Below are 18,960 nucleotides of genomic sequence, written 5' to 3'. Positions count from 1 at the left end.
GTTAAGTTTTTTCTAATAAGACCGTAGATCTCTTTCATCCTTCATATCTTGTGTTTGAGTGTCTGTGGGAGAAGGTAACAGGCAAAGAAGTATAGTTCAGAATTAAATAGCTCCTAAAAACTGCCTGTTTAGTAAAAAACCAAATAAACAAAACTAACTTTTTTTCCACTCTTTCAAATAACATTGATACTTTTTCCTTTTTTCTTTTTTAAACAGAATCACAGCCCTGAAAAGAATGTTTTTTTCTTCAGTAAGTTAACATACTCCTGGTTTAGCAGGTGAGAATTTAGTAAACTGCCTGTTGATGTTCACAGAATTTTAGAGCATGGACTTACATTCCACACCATCATTCTGGTTTGAGCCAGAGCTTAAGCCTGAGATTGCTGTTAGCTTTTTGTGCAAAAGTCAAAATTTACAACTTTAGAGGTCTTATTCAAATATTTTGTGGAGCATTGTTTATATATAGTTAACAGTCATTTTATACTTTATCTAATGGCATTATTTAAAACATTAACATTTTGATAACTAAGCACAATGTTCTTGTCACAATGGACAATGTAAAAGACCAAATTAGGCTACCATTTTTTATTGTCTGTTTGTGTAAAGTTTGCCAGTAGACAAAAATGAAAATAAGGATTCCTTTATACTCCATATAGCTCCATATACTCCATACAGTAATTTGCTGCATCTCCAGGAACAAATACTCAGCGGTACATTTAAGGTCTTTTCCAAGTAGCCAATTTCATGCTCATTTTCCTCCCTCTTTTATGGTAGACCACATGTTATAACTGTAGATCACCTGCTCATAAAGCCCAACAAAGTCCCTCCACCTCTGGGGAAAGTTTCCACCCAAAAATAGGAACTGAAAGTTCAACTATGTCGAATCATGCAGCTTCCCATCCGTTAATATTTTGGATGTTATTTCAGTTTCATGTGTTATGTCTTGTGACCATTACTCACTTTTAACATTTTTCTTTTTTTTTTTTCTTTTAAAAATCATTTGAATCAAATATATACAGTTCAGAAATCTAAAAGTGAGAAAAAACATTTTAGGAGTATAATGGTTTCTTGCTTTATTCAGTATTATTAATTTTAAGGAAAACCTGAAAATGTTATTTGCTGTTAATAAGCTGAGACAAAACCATCAGATTGTTTCAAGGATTCAGAGTATTTGTTTGAACTCTGGCCCTGCTGAAGTTAGGAGTTCACCATCAGTTTCTGAGTAGCTTTGGTTTTTAACAGTCCTCACTTTCCACACCATAAATACAAATTTTAAGTTTTTCTAGAACGTTATGAAGTGTACCAAGTGCAGCACTTTTGTATGACATTTATGCATTCATTATGTCACAGTGGTCACCCAAATGTTCAAGCTATTCTATCCTTTGTATGTTTTAACCAATTTCACAATCTTTAATGAAAGATGGGTGAGGGGAAAAAAGTACTTAAGTTCTCCTCAGTGAAAGCTTATTTAGCTATGAAATAACTGGATGCAATTAAACTAATACTGTGAACATTAGATATGTTCTCTCATTCCAATCACAAGCAAACACAGTAAATTATGTCTAACATATACTCAGCTTAAGTGCTTGCAATCTAAATGAGGCAGTCTCAAATTAATTGGTACATATTAAATCCATAGTAGTATACAATGTTTCTTCAGAATTCAGGCAATCTGGACATGGCATTTGTTATACCTGCTTATCCTCTGGCAGCAGTGAGTTTTAGCATTGAGATGAGTTATGTAGAATTCTTAAACAGCAGTTCCCCTCAAGTACTACTTGGTCTGCTTTCCTCATTTGTCTCAAGAGCTGGAGCTCTTAGGCAGAAGCTGTGTTATTTTTGCCTTAATTTATCAAGCTTAAGGGAAATACACTTTGTATTAATGTTATACCTGCTTATCCTCTGGCAGCAGTGAGTTTTAGCATTGAGATGAGTTATGTAGAATTCTTAAACAGCAGTTCCCCTCAAGTACTACTTGGTCTGCTTTCCTCATTTGTCTCAAGAGCTGGAGCTCTTAGGCAGAAGCTGTGTTATTTTTGCCTTAATTTATCAAGCTTAAGGGAAATACACTTTGTATTAATGTTACAGCTTTGGTAGATGCTTGGGTGGCCCTCGGATAGTGAGGTCTACCCCCATCAGAATTTCACGACCTCCAAAAAAGTGTTTCTGAGTCTTTATTTTCTGTCCTGTGATAAGCACAATGGAGCGCACTTTAGCCCCAAGGCCAGCACTGGCACTGACTGGCACTGCAGTGATACACTGGAAATGCACACAAGAGAAGACAGACACTGCACTTGTGTTGCAGTCTTCAGGGAGGGAGATCCCCACCAGCTTGGAAGCAGTAGAACTGCCACTGAGAGGATACACACTCCACTGTCTATGCATGTGTCTCTTGTTTGGGACTTCCTTTAAGTTAGAAGATGTTGTCAACATTAATCCTTTTGAATTTTCCCCACCTCTTACCCTTAAGTGGGTAAAAGCCCTTTCTTAAAACAAAATTTTAACTGCTGAAGATCTGCTGTAAGGAAACTTCCATTGTACTTGTGCTGAAACCCAGTAGTTTAATGTTGCTAACTTGGTTAAAGATGAGTTGCAACATGATGAGTCACCATCCCTGAAGGTATTTAAGACACGTTCACATGGCGCTTAGGGACATGGTTTAGTGGCAGACTTGGTAGTGCTAGGTTAATGGTTGGACTAGGTAATTCTAAGGGTCTTTTCCAACCTAAATGATTCTGTGGTAAGGTAGTCTTGTGATAGAAAAGGTATTTCATTCCAGACTGCAACAGTAAGTGGGTAATGATGGTGCTACATATTTGTTTATGAAATAGTATGTTTTCCTGTAAGGAAATACAGGATCAGAAATGTAGACAGATTCTGAGGTAGAGGTTCCTCAGAATTTGCTGTTCAGATGTGACCATCTGCTTAGGCTTTTACTTCAGGTGAATTTCAGTCTATTTAGGGTGACTGTAAATATCGTCAACTATTTAGTCTGGGGCCTTTATAGGATTATATATATTATTTTGATTATGGAGTTTATTTATATGGACTAAATTATATCATTAGTTTTTTGAGTTAGTAGTTCTGCTTGTCTACTGTATTTCATGCTGTCTAAATTAGTTTATTTCTTTCAGACTAATATCTGTAGGCTATAAGAAGCCATTGGAAAGGGATGACCTGTTTGAACTGAACGAAAGTGATTCACCATACACCGTGTGTCCTAACTTTGAAAAGCAATGGAGAAAAGAAATCCATAAGTCCACCACAGGATCAATGGTAGCTATAGTTCTGACAATGGGCTATATTCTTTTCTAAATTTAAGGAGTCTAGAAGCTGGAGAAGATTTCTAGAATCTTGTTTATTGAACAGCCTATATTTTGTAGATCACAAAGGCCATTCAGTGTTGTGATCAGGGGTCTCTGATGTGGCTCTTGGGTTTTTCTAAATTGTTTTAAGTTCAAACTTACCTCTTACGAAGATACCTAGTTATATTTTAACAGGTATGTTATTTAAGTGATATGGAATCTACTTTGGTGATTAATTGCCATTTTTGTCAAAACTGTTTAACTACTTTCCCTCTGAACTTGTATTTTCTCTGAACTTCTGTATTATCCTTGCATCTGTGTTTAAGGTAGGTAGGTAGTCTATTATCAGCTGTTTATCAGTAGATGCCCTGGCTTATAGAACACACAAAACAAGCTTCAATTTTCTTTAATTTTAACAATATTGAGTTTTACTAATACTTTTTTTTTTTGTTGGTTTTTTTTTTTGCTTGAGGTTTCCTTTGTGATTTTCGTGTAAATCATTGACAGTTTCAGTCACAGTTATTATTTTGTTGTTGTAGTTATAGTGCACTAGGAGCTCTGTAGTGTTAGGAAGTTCATGGGAGAGATGACCTAACCTGTAAGTCCAGTAAGAGTGTAATTTTGTTTTTTAATACTGAGAAGAGGGGTCCTGCAGAGCTTACTATATCTCTTCAGTGTTTTTCTTAGCTATTTGTAGATTTGTCCTCTCTTCCAGCGATGGCATGTACACACCAAAACCCTTTCTACCCAAGCATTCAAAAGTGTTTTTCAATAAGGATATTTTTTTTTCCATTCATATCATCACTGTGTTAATTAAGAAAGGCTCTTTTTTTTTTTCTTTTTAGCCCTCATTTGTATGTTTGCTTGAGGTACATAGAAACCGAAAAAAAATAGTTACTTGGCAACTGAAAATACTCTGAAAGAATGGAAGAGTTATTCAGCCTTTAATATAAAGTTGCTGTGAGCCTGCTACAAATGATGATGCATTGATGCTGAAGCTTACCTCTGTTTTTCTGATACTTTTTTTGACATGTGAAAATCATTTGAGGATTAAATTATTTTCCTAATTATATTTGTGGCTGATTGGGGCAACCCTAGAAATGATATTTATAATTTCCTGAAAGACTGCTAGCCAGGCTAAATAAAACCAGACTTCATTTCTTACCTGAAAGTTTTCCTTCTGACTGTAGGAAATGCTCTTTTTCAGATCGTAAGTACAGTGATGGCTGTAGATGGACACTCTAATATTGCATATTTTATATTTGTAATTGTGGGTGAAGTTCAAAAATACTTTTTCTCTTAATTCTAAATGTATTTTTGTAATCTTGCAGGCTTCTTACATCAAAAGACTGCTATTTAAGAAAACAAGTTTCCATAAACCATCTTTGATTTGGCCATTATGGCAAACATTTAAATGTGTATTGATTAAAGTTTCATTTCTGAAAGTTACTGCTGACATTCTGGCTTTCATGAGTCCACAAATAATGAAGTAAGTTTAATTGTGTTTCAGTTTATGATCAGAAAGTAACAGCAATACTAAAGCTAAAGGGTTTCTAGTATCAAAACCAAACCAAGCAATAGCTTAGATGTGTAAAGGTTTTATTTGCTCCTGCTTTCCCAGTGATTATCTGAAAATGATCTAATGAAGGAAAGCTCAAAGAGATCAGGAATCTTTTAGCCAAAGGACTGAGACGAAACCAGTAGAACTTCAATTCCACAATATTGTGTTTAAGTATTTAATATACTTAAATGTAAAATGAAATGTTAAGAAAACATGGAGTACCAAATTAACTTCCCGGCTTCTTCAACAATATTTTTCCATCTCTATTTTGTTAAAAAATACCTAAATATATAATAATATGTACAGCTTCAACATTTGATGGGAAACTGTTGTTATCGTGTTGTTGGTATCATGAGGTTGATGGAAGTGGTTTTTAGAAATCGTGCTTACCACAGACGTGTTAAGAATTTATCAAATACCTGTGTGTTTGTAAGGAAAAGAATTAATGAACAGAATTATTGTTAATCTCCAAACTATAACCTAAGTCAGTGTAATCTTGCACAAAATCTTTAACTATAAAATCTGTCTGAAAACATCACAGTTGCTGGTTGTTTAAGATAACCTTTTACTTATACAAAAATTAGCATTTTCCTCTAGGTTTTTTCTTTCTCTCACTTTCGTGGTTGGTAGTTGCAACCTTTCTAAGTACAAGTATCTAATCATTTTTTTTCTTCTTTTTTTTTTTTTCTTTTATGCCATTCTTTATTTGTACTGCATTGTCAGGGGTGTCAGCAATAGATATTCATGTCTAGAATAGTATTTGAGAATTGGTTCTAAGCTAACAGGTCGGAAAACACAGATAAGACCTGCCTTCTTTTTAACACCGTATTTCTTTGTGACCTTTCACCATATCTAAATCCAAAATGGACTTAATTAAACAAGTTTCCAGTATTTCAGCTTATCGAACTTTTAATTGTTTTAATGCACAAAATTTAGTTTTTTTCTTTGTTTTCAGAGCAATGATAATGGTCAGTGAAAATCATCCTACTTCATACGGGAGGGGATACGGCTATGCTATTGCCCTTTTTTTTGTAGTTCTCTCACAAACTCTTCTCCATCAGTTATACCAACGTAACAACATGCTTACTGCGGTCAAAATCAAGACTGCAGTCGTTGGCCTGATATATAAAAAGGTAATCATGTCTTCTACTTTTCTTTGAAAACAAAAACTAAAATAAAGCACACAGTGTTAAAAGACAATATGCTTACCAGCACGATCGAAAGCCAGGATGTTATACACTGGTGAAGGCTAACAGACTGACTGTATATATTTTGATGATTATTTATTTATAATAATCTGGAGTTTGAGCAACGTTTCTATTGTGAGACTCTAATCCTGAAATTACATAGTTTTGTCAGCCACCTGTACAGGAATAATATTTGAGCTATATATAGAAACTGAACTCTTCCTACTTTAGTTATGGGTTAATTTCCCAAATTTACTAAATCAACTGGAAGACTTTATAGGCTGGATATCCAAGGAAAAATAAGAGTATAAGTGATCACTGTCTTTACTGTATAGTAGTAGTGAATATGAGAAGCTGAAGTTTGCTATATTGTCTCCTTTGGAGGTGAAAATAAACACCCCTCCACCACCTCCAATTTTAGTGAAATTGATTTTATGCTGAGTGTTTTTCAAATGTTTAAAGGATGACTAAGTGCTGTGGAAATCTATAACTTATCCCACATTTGGTAAGAGATGCTGAGGTGGCAGCATTATTAGCCCCAAGAAATGCAGGTGCCAATAATGTAGAAGTAGCTGTCTGACCTGCAAAACATAAAAAAGTTTACTATGCTGTCAGTATGTAGCATATGAGATGAAGCTGGTTACTGAGTGCTGCACCTTTAGTTCACTTTGTTATGCACATGACAGATTGGTATTTTTACTGCAGTATTTAGGTATCAGGCACAAGCTAAAGAAGTCAAAAAATAATCCAAATCTGAAATAAATTATTGTCTTTGTTAGTATAAAATATAGTCTCTTTTCTCAAGAGAGTCAAACCAATCTTTTAACATAGATGCTCAGGTGTTTTCTGAACCAGTATGCAACATTTTACTTACAAGTTGGAAATCAGTTAAAGAAAGCACTTAATTCTCTCAAGTCGCGTATCGGGGTGTGTCAGTACATCAGGTCATGAACAGGGGAATAGAGTTTCCAGCTGGGGTGGGCATGTGTTCTGGCAAGTTTTCACAGCTATAGTGTAGAGAGAGAGCTTCTTCCTTTCTCTGAGTAGGGTTGATTAGTGAATGCTGGGTCAGGTTGTGCTTTGCACATGGGATGGATGCTGGAGTGAGTTGCTGCAGCACTCTTGTTACATGCAGGATTTTCAGGTGATACAGTAGAAAAATGTGAGGCAGCAAGACAGAGAGGGAGAGAGAGTGTGTGTATGTGTTTGTCTGGGTATCAGTCCCAAGACGTGGGACTTGTGGTATCTGCCTGGCACACTGAGATACATATGCTTCTTGTGAAGCCTACTGTTGCTGGTTCCTGCACTGGGAGATTCTAAGTGAGGCCAAAGCTGGGGCTTTCTGAGCCCTCTTTATGCCATGTTGTCCTGCTTATTTGCTATAAAGAGTTGGAACTTACGGTTTCAGTATTTTTTTTGTCACTGAGTTCAGCTTTGCTCTAATTACTGTCCTCTTACCTTCTTCTGGGCAGCTAAACCCATCAAAATTGTTGAGTTCTGATTGTGACCTCTGTATTTTCTGGTTGCAGGCCTTAACTTTAGCAAATTCCTCACGACGAAACTATACGACTGGGGAAATTGTTAACCTGATGTCAGCAGATGCTCAGCAACTCATGGAGCTAACTGTAAACATCAACCTGTTATGGTCAGCACCTTTTCAGATCATCATGGCTGTCATCTTTCTCTGGAAAGAGCTTGGCCCCTCGGTCCTAGCAGGTGTTGCACTGCTTCTTTTGGTTATACCTATAAACGCGCTCATTGCAGCCAAAGTAAAAAGACTGAAGGTGAGCTATTTAAATAAGCATAGTAAGAGAAGTTAAATTGTCATAATATAGGAATGAAAGGGGTTGTGTGTAAATTAGGCATATGTAAGAATACTATTGGTATATCTAAATTAAGCCCCCAAAAATAAACAATGCAAAGGCACAGCTGTTTTTTACTGGGGGGAAGCATAACTGGAGTAAGAAAGCCATATGTTTGTTAGCTAAAGCAGTATTTTGGTTGGATACTACATTTTCATTATACTGAAACAATAGTTTTGTTTTAGTAAAAATTACTGTGTGACTCATTTAGAAAACAACTATGGTTTTGCACATTACATGAGTTAATTCCATTAAACAAGGGATTTTTGTAGGATTGTGACCCTCTTCCACATTTATTATTCAGGTTAAGCTGCTCGCTCATATTTAGCACGTTCTCTTGGGGTGGGAATTCCCATAGATGTACTGCATGTGTTCTGATTTCCTTTCGCCTTCTCTGATGCTACAGTTCTCCTGGCACTGTACTGCCTGTTAGTATTTATATTCCTGTGGGATCCACTGAAAAAAAAATAATACTGAAACCATAAGTTTTGTTTCATAATTGCTATTAAGGCAATTATTGTCTTATTCTGCCTTCGATGACACAATATGCAGTAAAGACTCTGGGTCTTCATTAATTCTTTTGTAAGGCTGTGACAGTTTAGAAACATTGAAAAAACCCCAGGATAACCCTCTCACCTCTTTTTCAGGTGAGCTGTTGCAGCTATATATGCACTTAGATCCGTACTGTGATATGAGAGAGAGAAGAAATAGAAAAGGCAATAAAATAAACCTGTCTAAAAGTTTGCAACTTGTTATGTATGAATAAGACTCAAAACATTAAAGAGGCTGCTAATTAGTATTGTAGAAATGTCAGATGCAGAAGAGTCTTGAGTATAGCATAGGAGTAAGAAGAGTTTCTGTGTTTCTTTGACTTGTTTTTTCAGTAACAATGTATTAATCAGTAACACATGAAACTTTTTTCCTAACCCCTTTATATATACATATATATTTATGCTGTGTTTTATATCCATATAGGTTTATGTATATACTCATGTTTGTGTATATATAGTGTTATACTGTATTGTTAAAATGTTATTTTAGTGTGTTTAATCCGTAATCCTATCTAATGATTTCTTTTTACTACATATGTATCTGAAAATGGTATAACTGCAGTGCTAGTGTGTTTTTCAGCAAGGTAAAAATAGCATAAAAGGTATTCATTGCCTACAGAACGCTGAATATTTTACTCTTCTTTTTTCATTCGTGTTGAAAAATGAAAACATTGCTGTCTTATAACCAGAAAAGCCAAATGAAGTATTCAGATCAGCGAGTCAAGCTATTAAGTGAAATGTTACATGGAATAAAGGTAATGCAACAACTAACAAGGGTTTGGGTTTTTTTGTGTAGGTTGCAAAGATAGAAAGTTATTTAAAAAACCTAAGGTTTTATTGCAAAGATAGAAAGTAAGTTATTTAAAAAACCTAAGGTTTTATGAGTAATGTTTCAGCTGATAATGATAAAAGTTTGCAGAGAAAGTTTTTCTGGAAATATTTACTGGTTTCATTTGATTTGAAAAACTTACTATTCATGATGCATTATTTTTAATACCACATTTTTAGTGAGAATGTAAAATATATTAATAGGTGCCTGAAAACCTTTAGCAGACTGAAATTTTAGCATAGAAGAAAAACACTTTACAAAGTTGTCTCACTTTTGTTATTTATCCTGTTTTGAAATAAACCATCTCATCATTTATGATACACAAGGGACAAGTTGAAATCTGAAGAAGTAACAGTAACTGGAGTATATCTTCCATAAGAACAACCTAATTTAGTGTTATCTTAGGTCTTGCTTTCATTTGTAAAACATTCAGATTGTTGTAGCTTGGCACTGGTGAATGTTTGAAAATGACATTTGGAGCTTAAGCTTATTTTCTGAAGCATGGTCACTGCTCTTTTGTTTTATTAAGATATGTTTGTTTGATTGCCTAGATCCTCAAACTTTATGCATGGGAACCTGCATATCAAAGGAAGGTCATGAGCATTAGAGAATGTGAAGTGGATGTTTTGAAGTCTTCTGGGTATCTGACGACTTACTCCATGCTAACATTGACGTGTATTCCGTTTATGGTTTGTTTTATAAAAATATTAATTCATCCAAGGCTGTGTCTCAGGTTCCCTCTTGCTTTAGTAGCTGAATGGCTCACAAATGTTGCCTCACAGTATTGCAAAACGTTAAATATATCAGTACAATATATTTGAATTCTCAAGTTCTAATAGCATTTATATGACTGGAGAAGAATGAGAGAGATTATGTATTGACCAAGCATTTAAAGACCTCTCTTAAAAAGTCAGTTTTAGTCATACTGTTTCTACTGTATGGAAATCAACTACCTTCTTTATGTTCCTCCTTCTTTAAATTTTAGGGGAATGCTTTTTCCATCTGTAATTTTTAGCTGTCCCAAACTCATCCTAGCCTTGTTTCAGTGGAATTCTATCAGGAATTCATCTAAATATCTGGATGTTTAAATCCCTCTGGTAAACTCCATTGGAAACTAAATGGAGACTTCAAGGCCTTGGGACAACTAGTGAAGGGATCAGGAGCACAAATAATGTTCTCCTCTATCCTTCCAGTTGCAGGGAATAATGGGGGAAGAAATAGGAAGAGCAAATAGATCAGTATCTGGCTCCTAGCCTGGTGTCACCTAGCAGAATTTTGGGGTTTTTGATCATGGGTTGGTCTACATGACAGCAGGCCTGCTGGCAGCAGATGGGGTACACATGTCCCAAAGGGGGAAGGATCTTTGTGCAGGAGTTAGCAGGTCTCATTGAAAGAGCTTTAAACTGGACTTGAAAGGAGAAAGGGATAAAATCAAGCTCACTAGAGATAAGTCTGGGGGCAGCATGTCAAGGTTTGAGGGATGGGACCTTACCGCTCTTACTGCCTGATTTACGCTTAGTACCTGAAAGGGGTTGTGGTGAGGTGGGTGTCAGTCACTTTTCCCAAGTAGAAAGTGATAGGACAAAAGGAAATGGCCTCAAGTTGCTCGGGGGAGGTTTAAGTTTGATATTAGGAAAAATTTCTTCACCATAAGGGCTGTCAAGCATTGGAACAGGCTGTGCAGGGAGGTGGTTGAGTCACCATCCCTGGAGGTATTTAGAAGGTGTGTAGATGTGGCACTTAGTGATATAGTTGGTGGTGGACTTGGCAGTGCTGGGTTAATGGTTGGACTCAATGGTCTTAAAGGTCTTTTCCAACTTGAATGATTCTGTGGATCCAACTGGAACCTACATTAGAGATAAATGACCACCATTAACTTCAGTTGCAAAACCTGACATCTTCTAGTGCTCAACTCACAGTATGTAAGAACTGAAGAGGAATATTCCTTAGGAATAGTAAAGGGGAGGATTAAGGCTGTTCTTCAGTCTGTAACCTTGCTAACAACTGACATATTTGAAGCAATGAGTGAGAAAAGCTCAAAGATTGAATTAAATGTGCTGAAATACTCAACTTCTTATTTAGGACTTTCTTAGGAGTTTTTCTACTTTATACCTAGTTTAGTTTAGGACTCCTAAACTCAACAAAAGGCAGAAGAGACTCCGTAGGACAAGCTGTTAGATGTAGGCTTTTCTGGCTAATTCTGAAGGCTTGAGTGTCTGTTGTGTAAGAGTCCAGTTTATTCTCTGATGACTACTGACTAGATGTTTGAAATAATTCCGAGTGTCCAACATAATAATCCCTGCAGTAAATAATTCTGTTTTATGTCCAATATCATAGCAATAGCAAGAGAAAGAAAAAAAAAAAAAGAGAATTTCCTGAAACATCATGTTTGAGTGTTCTAAAAATGAAGAAACCACTTGATGAGATGGGAAACCTATTTTGTATTGTTTCATGTGTATCTGGTTGGGTCAAACATGGTAGCCATGGCTTTTGCTCACTAAAATTACAGTATTCCTGCACTCAGTATTGCAGCTATGCAGTAATTTCCATGTGCAGCGGTTACAGGGCTCCTGCTTATATGTGAGCAGAAATTGGATACTGCATCTTTCAAATGCAAACAAAAATAGTATCTGTGTACAAATATGATTTTGCTTCTGGATATGTAATTTTCATTTGTTTACTTGAAAGGTTTCATTGGCTACATTTGGCATCTTCTTTCATCTGGACAAAGAGAATGTTTTAACAGCAACTAAAGTTTTTACATCAATTTCTTTATTTAACATTTTACGACTGCCTTTGTTTGATTTACCATCTGTGATCTCTGCTGTAGCCCAGGTAAGGATATTATGAATAAGTGCCATGAAAGTCTGATGTTTATACTCTTGTCATGTTTCATCTGTTTCTAGGAATGATTACGTTATTTAGTTATTTTAAGTTACATTTCATTGAGATGAAACTGCACGTTATTTTTATGGAATAAGAAGCATGAAAGCTGTTTAGAGGATGTCTCCAAGTCTTTTAAGTAGAATGAAAATTCAAGGATTGACTATATATTCTAATACTGGATATGTCAAGCATGCTCTGTTACTTTATAACTATCAAGCAGTAGATCCTTAGGAAAAAAATATACTTTTTTTTTGACTTCAGATTGTTTAGTACTTTAAGGAAAATATTATTTAAATACCTAACCACCATTTTTGTCTATCTTCAAAGAAGACAACGAATATTATCTAGAACTTCAAAGTATGAAAATATTATTTAAAAATTTAAGGGACCACATGCATGTTGTATCTTATATATCTGTTCATCTTGCAGACCAAAGTTTCTCTGAGCCGGTTAGAGGATTTTCTGTGTGCTGAGGATATTAACCCTGAGGATGTCAATACAAACTACAGTGGAAGTAAGCAGTAGTTGTTATTTTTTAATTGGTCATGAGTTTATATGGATAATCATTAAGAAACTCAGCTGAGGGGTGGATTAGCAACTCTTTGGTCTCTCTTTCTTTACTACAACAGATCATGCTGTTGGGTTTATTGGTGCTTCTTTCCGCTGGGAAAAAAATGGCGTACCAGTCTTAAAAAAGTAAGGTATTTCTTACTTATTTTTATGAGCTTCTTTGGCAGAATGTGATGTCTGTAGAGATTTGTTCAGGTTTCATATATTCTCATTCAGACTACTTCATGATGTTACATACCAAAAATAACATAAATTGTTGTTTCCAGAGTATCCCATGTGATCAGTGTGCTCTGGAAAGTCAAATCTGACCTGGTGTCCCTGGTGCTCCAAAAGAAACCACATAAAAGTGCACATTCCCCAGCATAACACTGTATAAGTGGTATGGGAGGCCAGTGCCCTTCCCTTTCCTCTCCCTCTCCCTCTTTCTCTCCTCCTCCCTCTGCCTCTCCCTTTCCCTCTCCCTGAGAGTTCTAGCAGTTGATTGTCAGAGCAAGACAGAACGTGAACCACAGGCCTGAGAAGAATATGGTAAGACCACTTTTTGGTTAGACTGTCTCCAATTTGATTTCATTGTGACCAGATGAAAGCACAGCCTCTAAACTTGCAGACGAATCAGTTTATACTTAAAGCCATTATTGCCAGTTTCCCAATAGTCAAAAGATGTGCAAACTGATATACCAATTTCTCAACATTCTGAGGGTAAAATAGGCTATTTCTTTCTTAGATTGACCACTACCCATACATGTTGGAGTATTTACAAAGAGGATAACTAATTTGTCTTCCTCAATATTTCCAGCCTGAGTGTCAGCATTCCTGAAGGCTCTTTAGTTGCTGTTGTGGGACAGGTTGGATCTGGAAAGTCATCTTTTCTTTCTGCTGTTCTTGGAGAAATGGAGAAACTTGAAGGAACAGTTCAGAGAAGAGTAAGATTGTCTGTCTGTATCCCCCTGCCCTGCCCACTCCTCAATACCTAAATTAATCAGAACTGCTTTTGAAAATGCAGTTCTTCCTCCTCAGCTATTTATGGTTGCAGAAATACTGGCAAGGGTAGCTCCAGCTTCCTCAGTCTTCAAAGAAAAGTAATACAGTGACATTTGTTAATAATGCAACAATTTTGCTTTGTTGTCAACCTAAGTGATTGCAAAGCGATTTTCATTTTTTTATAATCTATATAATTCAATGCAAAAATCATGAGTATATAAGTCATGTATTGAGCCTAAGCATCTCTAATGGTTGCTGGTTTTGAACAGCTGTACAAACACGACCCACTCAGAGCAGTTCTAAACTGATATAGAAGATGATCAGCTTTCTTGCAGTGGTTTATGTGGATAAGGAAATAGGATGCAGGCTGTGGATACAGGATATGGAAACAGAGGTTAAAGCTGAACTTTAGGGGGAGATGGAATTAGGGTGCTGGCTGTCCTAGCAACACGAACCCCTGTAGCTTAACTTGTCTTGAAGTTACATAGAGAAATGAAAGTCCCCAGCACATAATAGAGTTTAGGGAAGTTTTTTATAGGTTATAGATATAGAGGAAGTTAACCTCTAATGACAGACTACGGTGTTTGAGCCAATAAATATTAGTGGATAAGCACAGTATCAATTAATCTACTTGCAAGTGGATGTGGCACCATTGAAAAAGTGTCTCAGCCTTGAAAATAAGTGTTGAGCAAGAATCCACTCCTGTGGAAAGCTAGTACAGTACCCTGTCTCTGTTGGGAGATGGGGAAAGAACATGAAGTTGAGGTTTTCTGAATCTGAGAGTAGTAATTAATGGGGAAAAGACTAGCTGTGTAAAATCTGTAAGGAAGGCATACACCCAACAAGTGTAGCTATACTATCAATTTGCTGTAAAATTAAGAGAGTTTAACAGGGCATGTAGCTTAATGTAAGAAAAGATCTAGGAGCATTTCCAGTTATCTTTCCTATCCTGTAACCTTAATTTCTAATGACTGACACATTCCACAGCATGTAATATAAAAATACAATATACTCAGTACAGACCCATTTTGCTGCATATAAATCTTACAATGGATACCTGTTCGTCATCGACATCTTTCTCTGAAATACTGTTCAATATATGTTCCAGCTCTGTCAGTTTTATTCACAGTATGTGCTCTTATAATAATTATAGGCAAGCTGTTATACAGGAATATTCAACAGATTGTTTTTATTACCTGACTCAGTTAAAATATTAACAGTTTAATAATGCCCGCATTTTGGAAGTAATTACCTCTTACTTTGAGGAAAAGCTGGATTTTCAAATGTAGTTTTAAATCCCTTTTTAATGTTCAAAGCCTGAGTAAAAGAATTGTTTCCGATTCTTTTTAGGGCTCAGTGGCATATGCTTCTCAGCAGGCTTGGATTCAAAATGGCACTTTACAGGAAAATATTCTCTTTGGTGCAAATCTACATAGGCAATACTATGAACTTGTTTTAGAGTCCTGTGCTTTACTGCCAGATTTGGAACAGTTACCGAATGGAGACCAAACAGAGATTGGAGAAAGGGTGAGAATTTGAAGTGTCAGAAATGATGCAATAAGTTATAGCTTTTATGTTTTTATGTATTACCTATTTGATAATTTATACTGATGACTTAATCAGTGCTCAGCCAAGTAAATCTATCACATCTCTTTACTTAGCTGACTTACTTTGAACTTAATTTCTGTCCAAACCCTGAACTCTTACTTTTTAAATGGTTCTTTTCTATACAGAAGCTTGAATCAGCCCTGTTCTGTTCTTGGAGGGTTTCCTCTATACTGTAGAAATGCCTGTATGACTGTAAATCAAAGTTATTTTTCAGTTTTCCAAAATAAGTTACATTCACCCATTTTGGAGTGAGAATTTAATCAACAGAGCCCAAACTTTGTTCTAATTACTTGAAAATCCAAATTTACCTTTCTATATTCGTATCTAGTATAAAACTTTGATTATCTGAAAAAACTAATGGCAAGACTGAGTGTAATACACTGGTCTTCTTTAGTATTTCATATTAAATGTGGATTATTTTGGCTTTTTTAGGGTGTCAATATAAGTGGAGGGCAGAAGCAGAGAGTGAGTCTTGCTAGAGCTGTGTACAGCAATGCTGACCTGTATCTTCTGGATGACCCCTTGTCTGCTGTAGATGTACATGTTGGGAAACACCTTTTTGAGAAGATAATTGGCCCTTCAGGTCTTCTTAAAAACAAGGTAAAGTAGGGCAGCCTCATTTCAATTTAGGGATGAACTGGTTTGCACAATACAACAGACTGTAGAAGGGCCAGTCATTCTGCAAAAACTCATCTCTTACCTAGTGTGTTGATGAAAATTATTCTGAATAAAAAGGCTAAATGAAAAGCACAGCTGATTGTGCCAGTTTGAAGCCTGTTGGGTAGACAAAGAACTGACCAAAATAAAAGATTGAGAGCTTGCCTGACATGAGAGTCTGAAAGATTCGTATAATATTTGCTTATTTCTTCTTTACTGGCAGTTTTTGTGGAGTGCTGTGATCTGCATATAGATGGCAGGGTGGAATTCTTTGTGGTCACTCTTGATGCCTTTCTGCAATAAATAGGTTAGAGAAAGAAAGGCTTCTTGTTGAACAAAGAAATTCCTAGGGAAAAGTGGAATCAGGAGGAATAGATTCTCTGATCTAAAAACTGTTCATGTGGGAAGGTAAGATAGCTTGTAAAAAATCTCTCCTCAGTGTTATGAATTAGTACAGATCATTCCTGCTTTTTTCCTGCTGTCTGATGCCTGCAAAACACATGTATTACTATGAAATATTTACCATTATGAATACACTACTTACTATGAGACAAATGTCTTTTGTTTTCCCTTTCTTCCTTCTCCCTTTTCTTAATTTATCTGCTCCATGGGTTATAAATGTGTGACAGAAGCAAGAACACTAATAATAGTAGACTTTCAAGCAGATTTTAATATTGAGATTATAAAAGTACATGTAGTAGATTAAAATCTGTTTATCTACCTCTTCTCCTTACAACCTAATCTAAACCATTCTTGAGCAGAAGATACACATTACGAAATAGCTAAGTACAAGTAACAGGAAGTAGCTATAAGCATAAAGTTTGACATGACAATCAGCAGTTAAAAGAGTAATGCAGTAAAGTAGGCAATAAATAATATAATAATAAAGTAGACAAATGAGCAAAATCCTGGAAAAATTCCATTATATCGTTCCAGCTATTGTAATGTCTACTTTTAATACACATTTTGTATTTATACGATGAAATGGAAAACATTGTGTTTCAGACTCGTATATTGGTGACCCATAATGTAACATTCCTGCCTCACACTGATCTTATAATAGTAATGGAAGAGGGCAGAATAAGTCAAATGGGGACATACCAAGAACTTGTTTCAAAGAGAGCTAATTTTGCTGAGCTTATTCAAGTCTTCAGTGCAGAGCATACAACTGAAGAGACGACCCCAGTGGAAGGTGAGAAAACCCGTATTCTGTGTTTGCCAAGTATTTTTTATTTTCATTCAAGCTTCTACAAATATTCCTTCTCTCCTTCCTGGAAATGAATAGAATAATTGCTGGAAAATATCTAAATTTTGGCATAGAATTACAGGTTATAAACTGAAAAAAATTCAGGCTTTAATGTCTTGAGATCAAATGGTTTACTCTTCAACTAATGAATGTATGATAAGCTGCCTTATGCAGCTGTTTAGTACTTTTACATAATGTATTAATTACGTGGCAGAGTTATCTGATTCTATTAAGGATTTGTCACCCATCAAAAAACTTACGGACATTTCGAATTAATCTTGCAGTGTCAGTGATTATGTCTTGTTTTATATTGGATGCTTCCCATTTTCCTCACCTTAGACTGCTGTAATCATGGAGCACAGCAGAAGGAGTAAGAGAATATTGTCCATTTGTAGGGAGAAAAAAAATGGATTTGTACTCAATTTACTTCTGTACATGAATTGTTCAATGTGTGCTCTTCAGAGTTGTGGGAAAAAATAGGTACATTGACAATACAGTCTGTTTGACCTCTTTCATCATGTGCTTCAGAAGACTGTGGTTATTTAATTTTGAGAGAAGGAATGTCTCCACATGACACGAAGATTCTTCTAACAGATAAGTGACTGCAGATGTTTATAATGCTGGTTTCCAATTAGCTTAGTGACTCTAAATCGAGTCTGCAGTAAGTACAGTGCACAATCTGGTGGTCTGATTAATTCAGGCCCTATACTGGAGCCAGCACTCTGAGTTTTATGGGGAGGAGCAGAAAGACAGAACAGCAAATTTGCAAAAGGCAGCAGTGGGCAGTTTTGAGTTAGCTGTGTTGGGATGAAAGTATGAGATTGCTATGTAAGGAAACATGTATTATTCATGAAGGGTAATAAAGAGAGGGAAGGGGAAACAAAGTAATAAGGAGAAGAAACAGAATGCAATGTGTTGTGATACATCATACAGTCAGGATGGATGGATTTAAAAATATTTGTCAGATCTGTTGACAAAACCAACATCAAATATGAAAAAGAAGAAAAAATCCATTCCTGGAAGAAAAAAGTGTTGACTCCTTTCATTAACACACAAAGAACAGCAAACTTGGTTTTCCAGACATGATGCAAGAATACTTAGAGATAAACACTAATGTAATATTTGTAGGGATACTAATCCTTTCACTAAGAAGAATGGAATTCCAAAGAGACTCTGGGCTCATGGGGGAGATTTACCTCCTGTCACAGTTCTAGCATTGAGTCATAAAAGTTTCTGTGTTATGTAGTAGCTATCCTAAGACTAGGTCTACTTAAGTAGTTCATAATTTAAAGCATTCTCATCCATCATTTTGTCCCAGTTTTTAATTTCTAGCTTCCAGTACTGTACCCATTTACTCATGGCATAATACTGAACAATGTTTCAGTTCTTTTTTTTTCTGTTATAGTGAGATCTCCAAAAGAAGAGGGCCAACTAGGCAGAAGTCTGCAAGAAAGAGAACTGCTGAAACATACAGAGTAAGTATTAAAAAAATAAATAAAATTAGCCCTTGCTTAACTGATGCAATGTTAGAACAACCCTAAGTGCTGAAGTCTGTACAACTGTTATACACTGTGCAAACATGGGTTAAGCCTGAATGACCATTAACAGTTGGCTGGAGGGCATGTAACTGGAGCTTATCTTCTGGTTTCACTTTATAACTAAAGAAAACCAGCTAATGTGCTGCATGAGTTCCAGTGGTCCAGTTCTTGGACTGCTT

General features: G+C 35.9%; 1 protein-coding gene across 1 annotated transcript in view; it reads left to right on the top strand.

Moving 5' to 3' along the window:
• Positions 1-216: 216 nt before the first annotated feature.
• LOC104401791 (multidrug resistance-associated protein 1-like) overlaps positions 217-18,960 on the top strand; it is a gene marked incomplete at its 5' end in the record, with an annotated part of 31,380 nt that continues 12,636 nt past the window's right edge. The window contains 15 exons of the mRNA XM_010009483.1: positions 217-278; positions 3,135-3,276; positions 4,637-4,794; positions 5,822-5,999; positions 7,583-7,837; positions 9,156-9,221; positions 9,847-9,984; positions 11,984-12,130; positions 12,611-12,695; positions 12,811-12,877; positions 13,548-13,674; positions 15,083-15,259; positions 15,773-15,940; positions 17,003-17,189; positions 18,649-18,718. Coding sequence (XP_010007785.1) covers positions 217-278; positions 3,135-3,276; positions 4,637-4,794; positions 5,822-5,999; positions 7,583-7,837; positions 9,156-9,221; positions 9,847-9,984; positions 11,984-12,130; positions 12,611-12,695; positions 12,811-12,877; positions 13,548-13,674; positions 15,083-15,259; positions 15,773-15,940; positions 17,003-17,189; positions 18,649-18,718 — 2,027 coding nt within the window. The remainder of the gene's footprint in view (positions 279-3,134; positions 3,277-4,636; positions 4,795-5,821; positions 6,000-7,582; positions 7,838-9,155; positions 9,222-9,846; positions 9,985-11,983; positions 12,131-12,610; positions 12,696-12,810; positions 12,878-13,547; positions 13,675-15,082; positions 15,260-15,772; positions 15,941-17,002; positions 17,190-18,648; positions 18,719-18,960) is intronic.

This window comes from Nestor notabilis, unplaced genomic scaffold (genome assembly GCF_000696875.1).
Source record: "Nestor notabilis isolate BGI_N333 unplaced genomic scaffold, ASM69687v1 scaffold12712, whole genome shotgun sequence".
NCBI lineage: Eukaryota > Metazoa > Chordata > Aves > Psittaciformes > Psittacidae > Nestor > Nestor notabilis.
The sequence above is the reverse complement of the archived record's forward strand: the minus strand, read 5'-3'. Positions and strand labels throughout refer to the sequence as shown.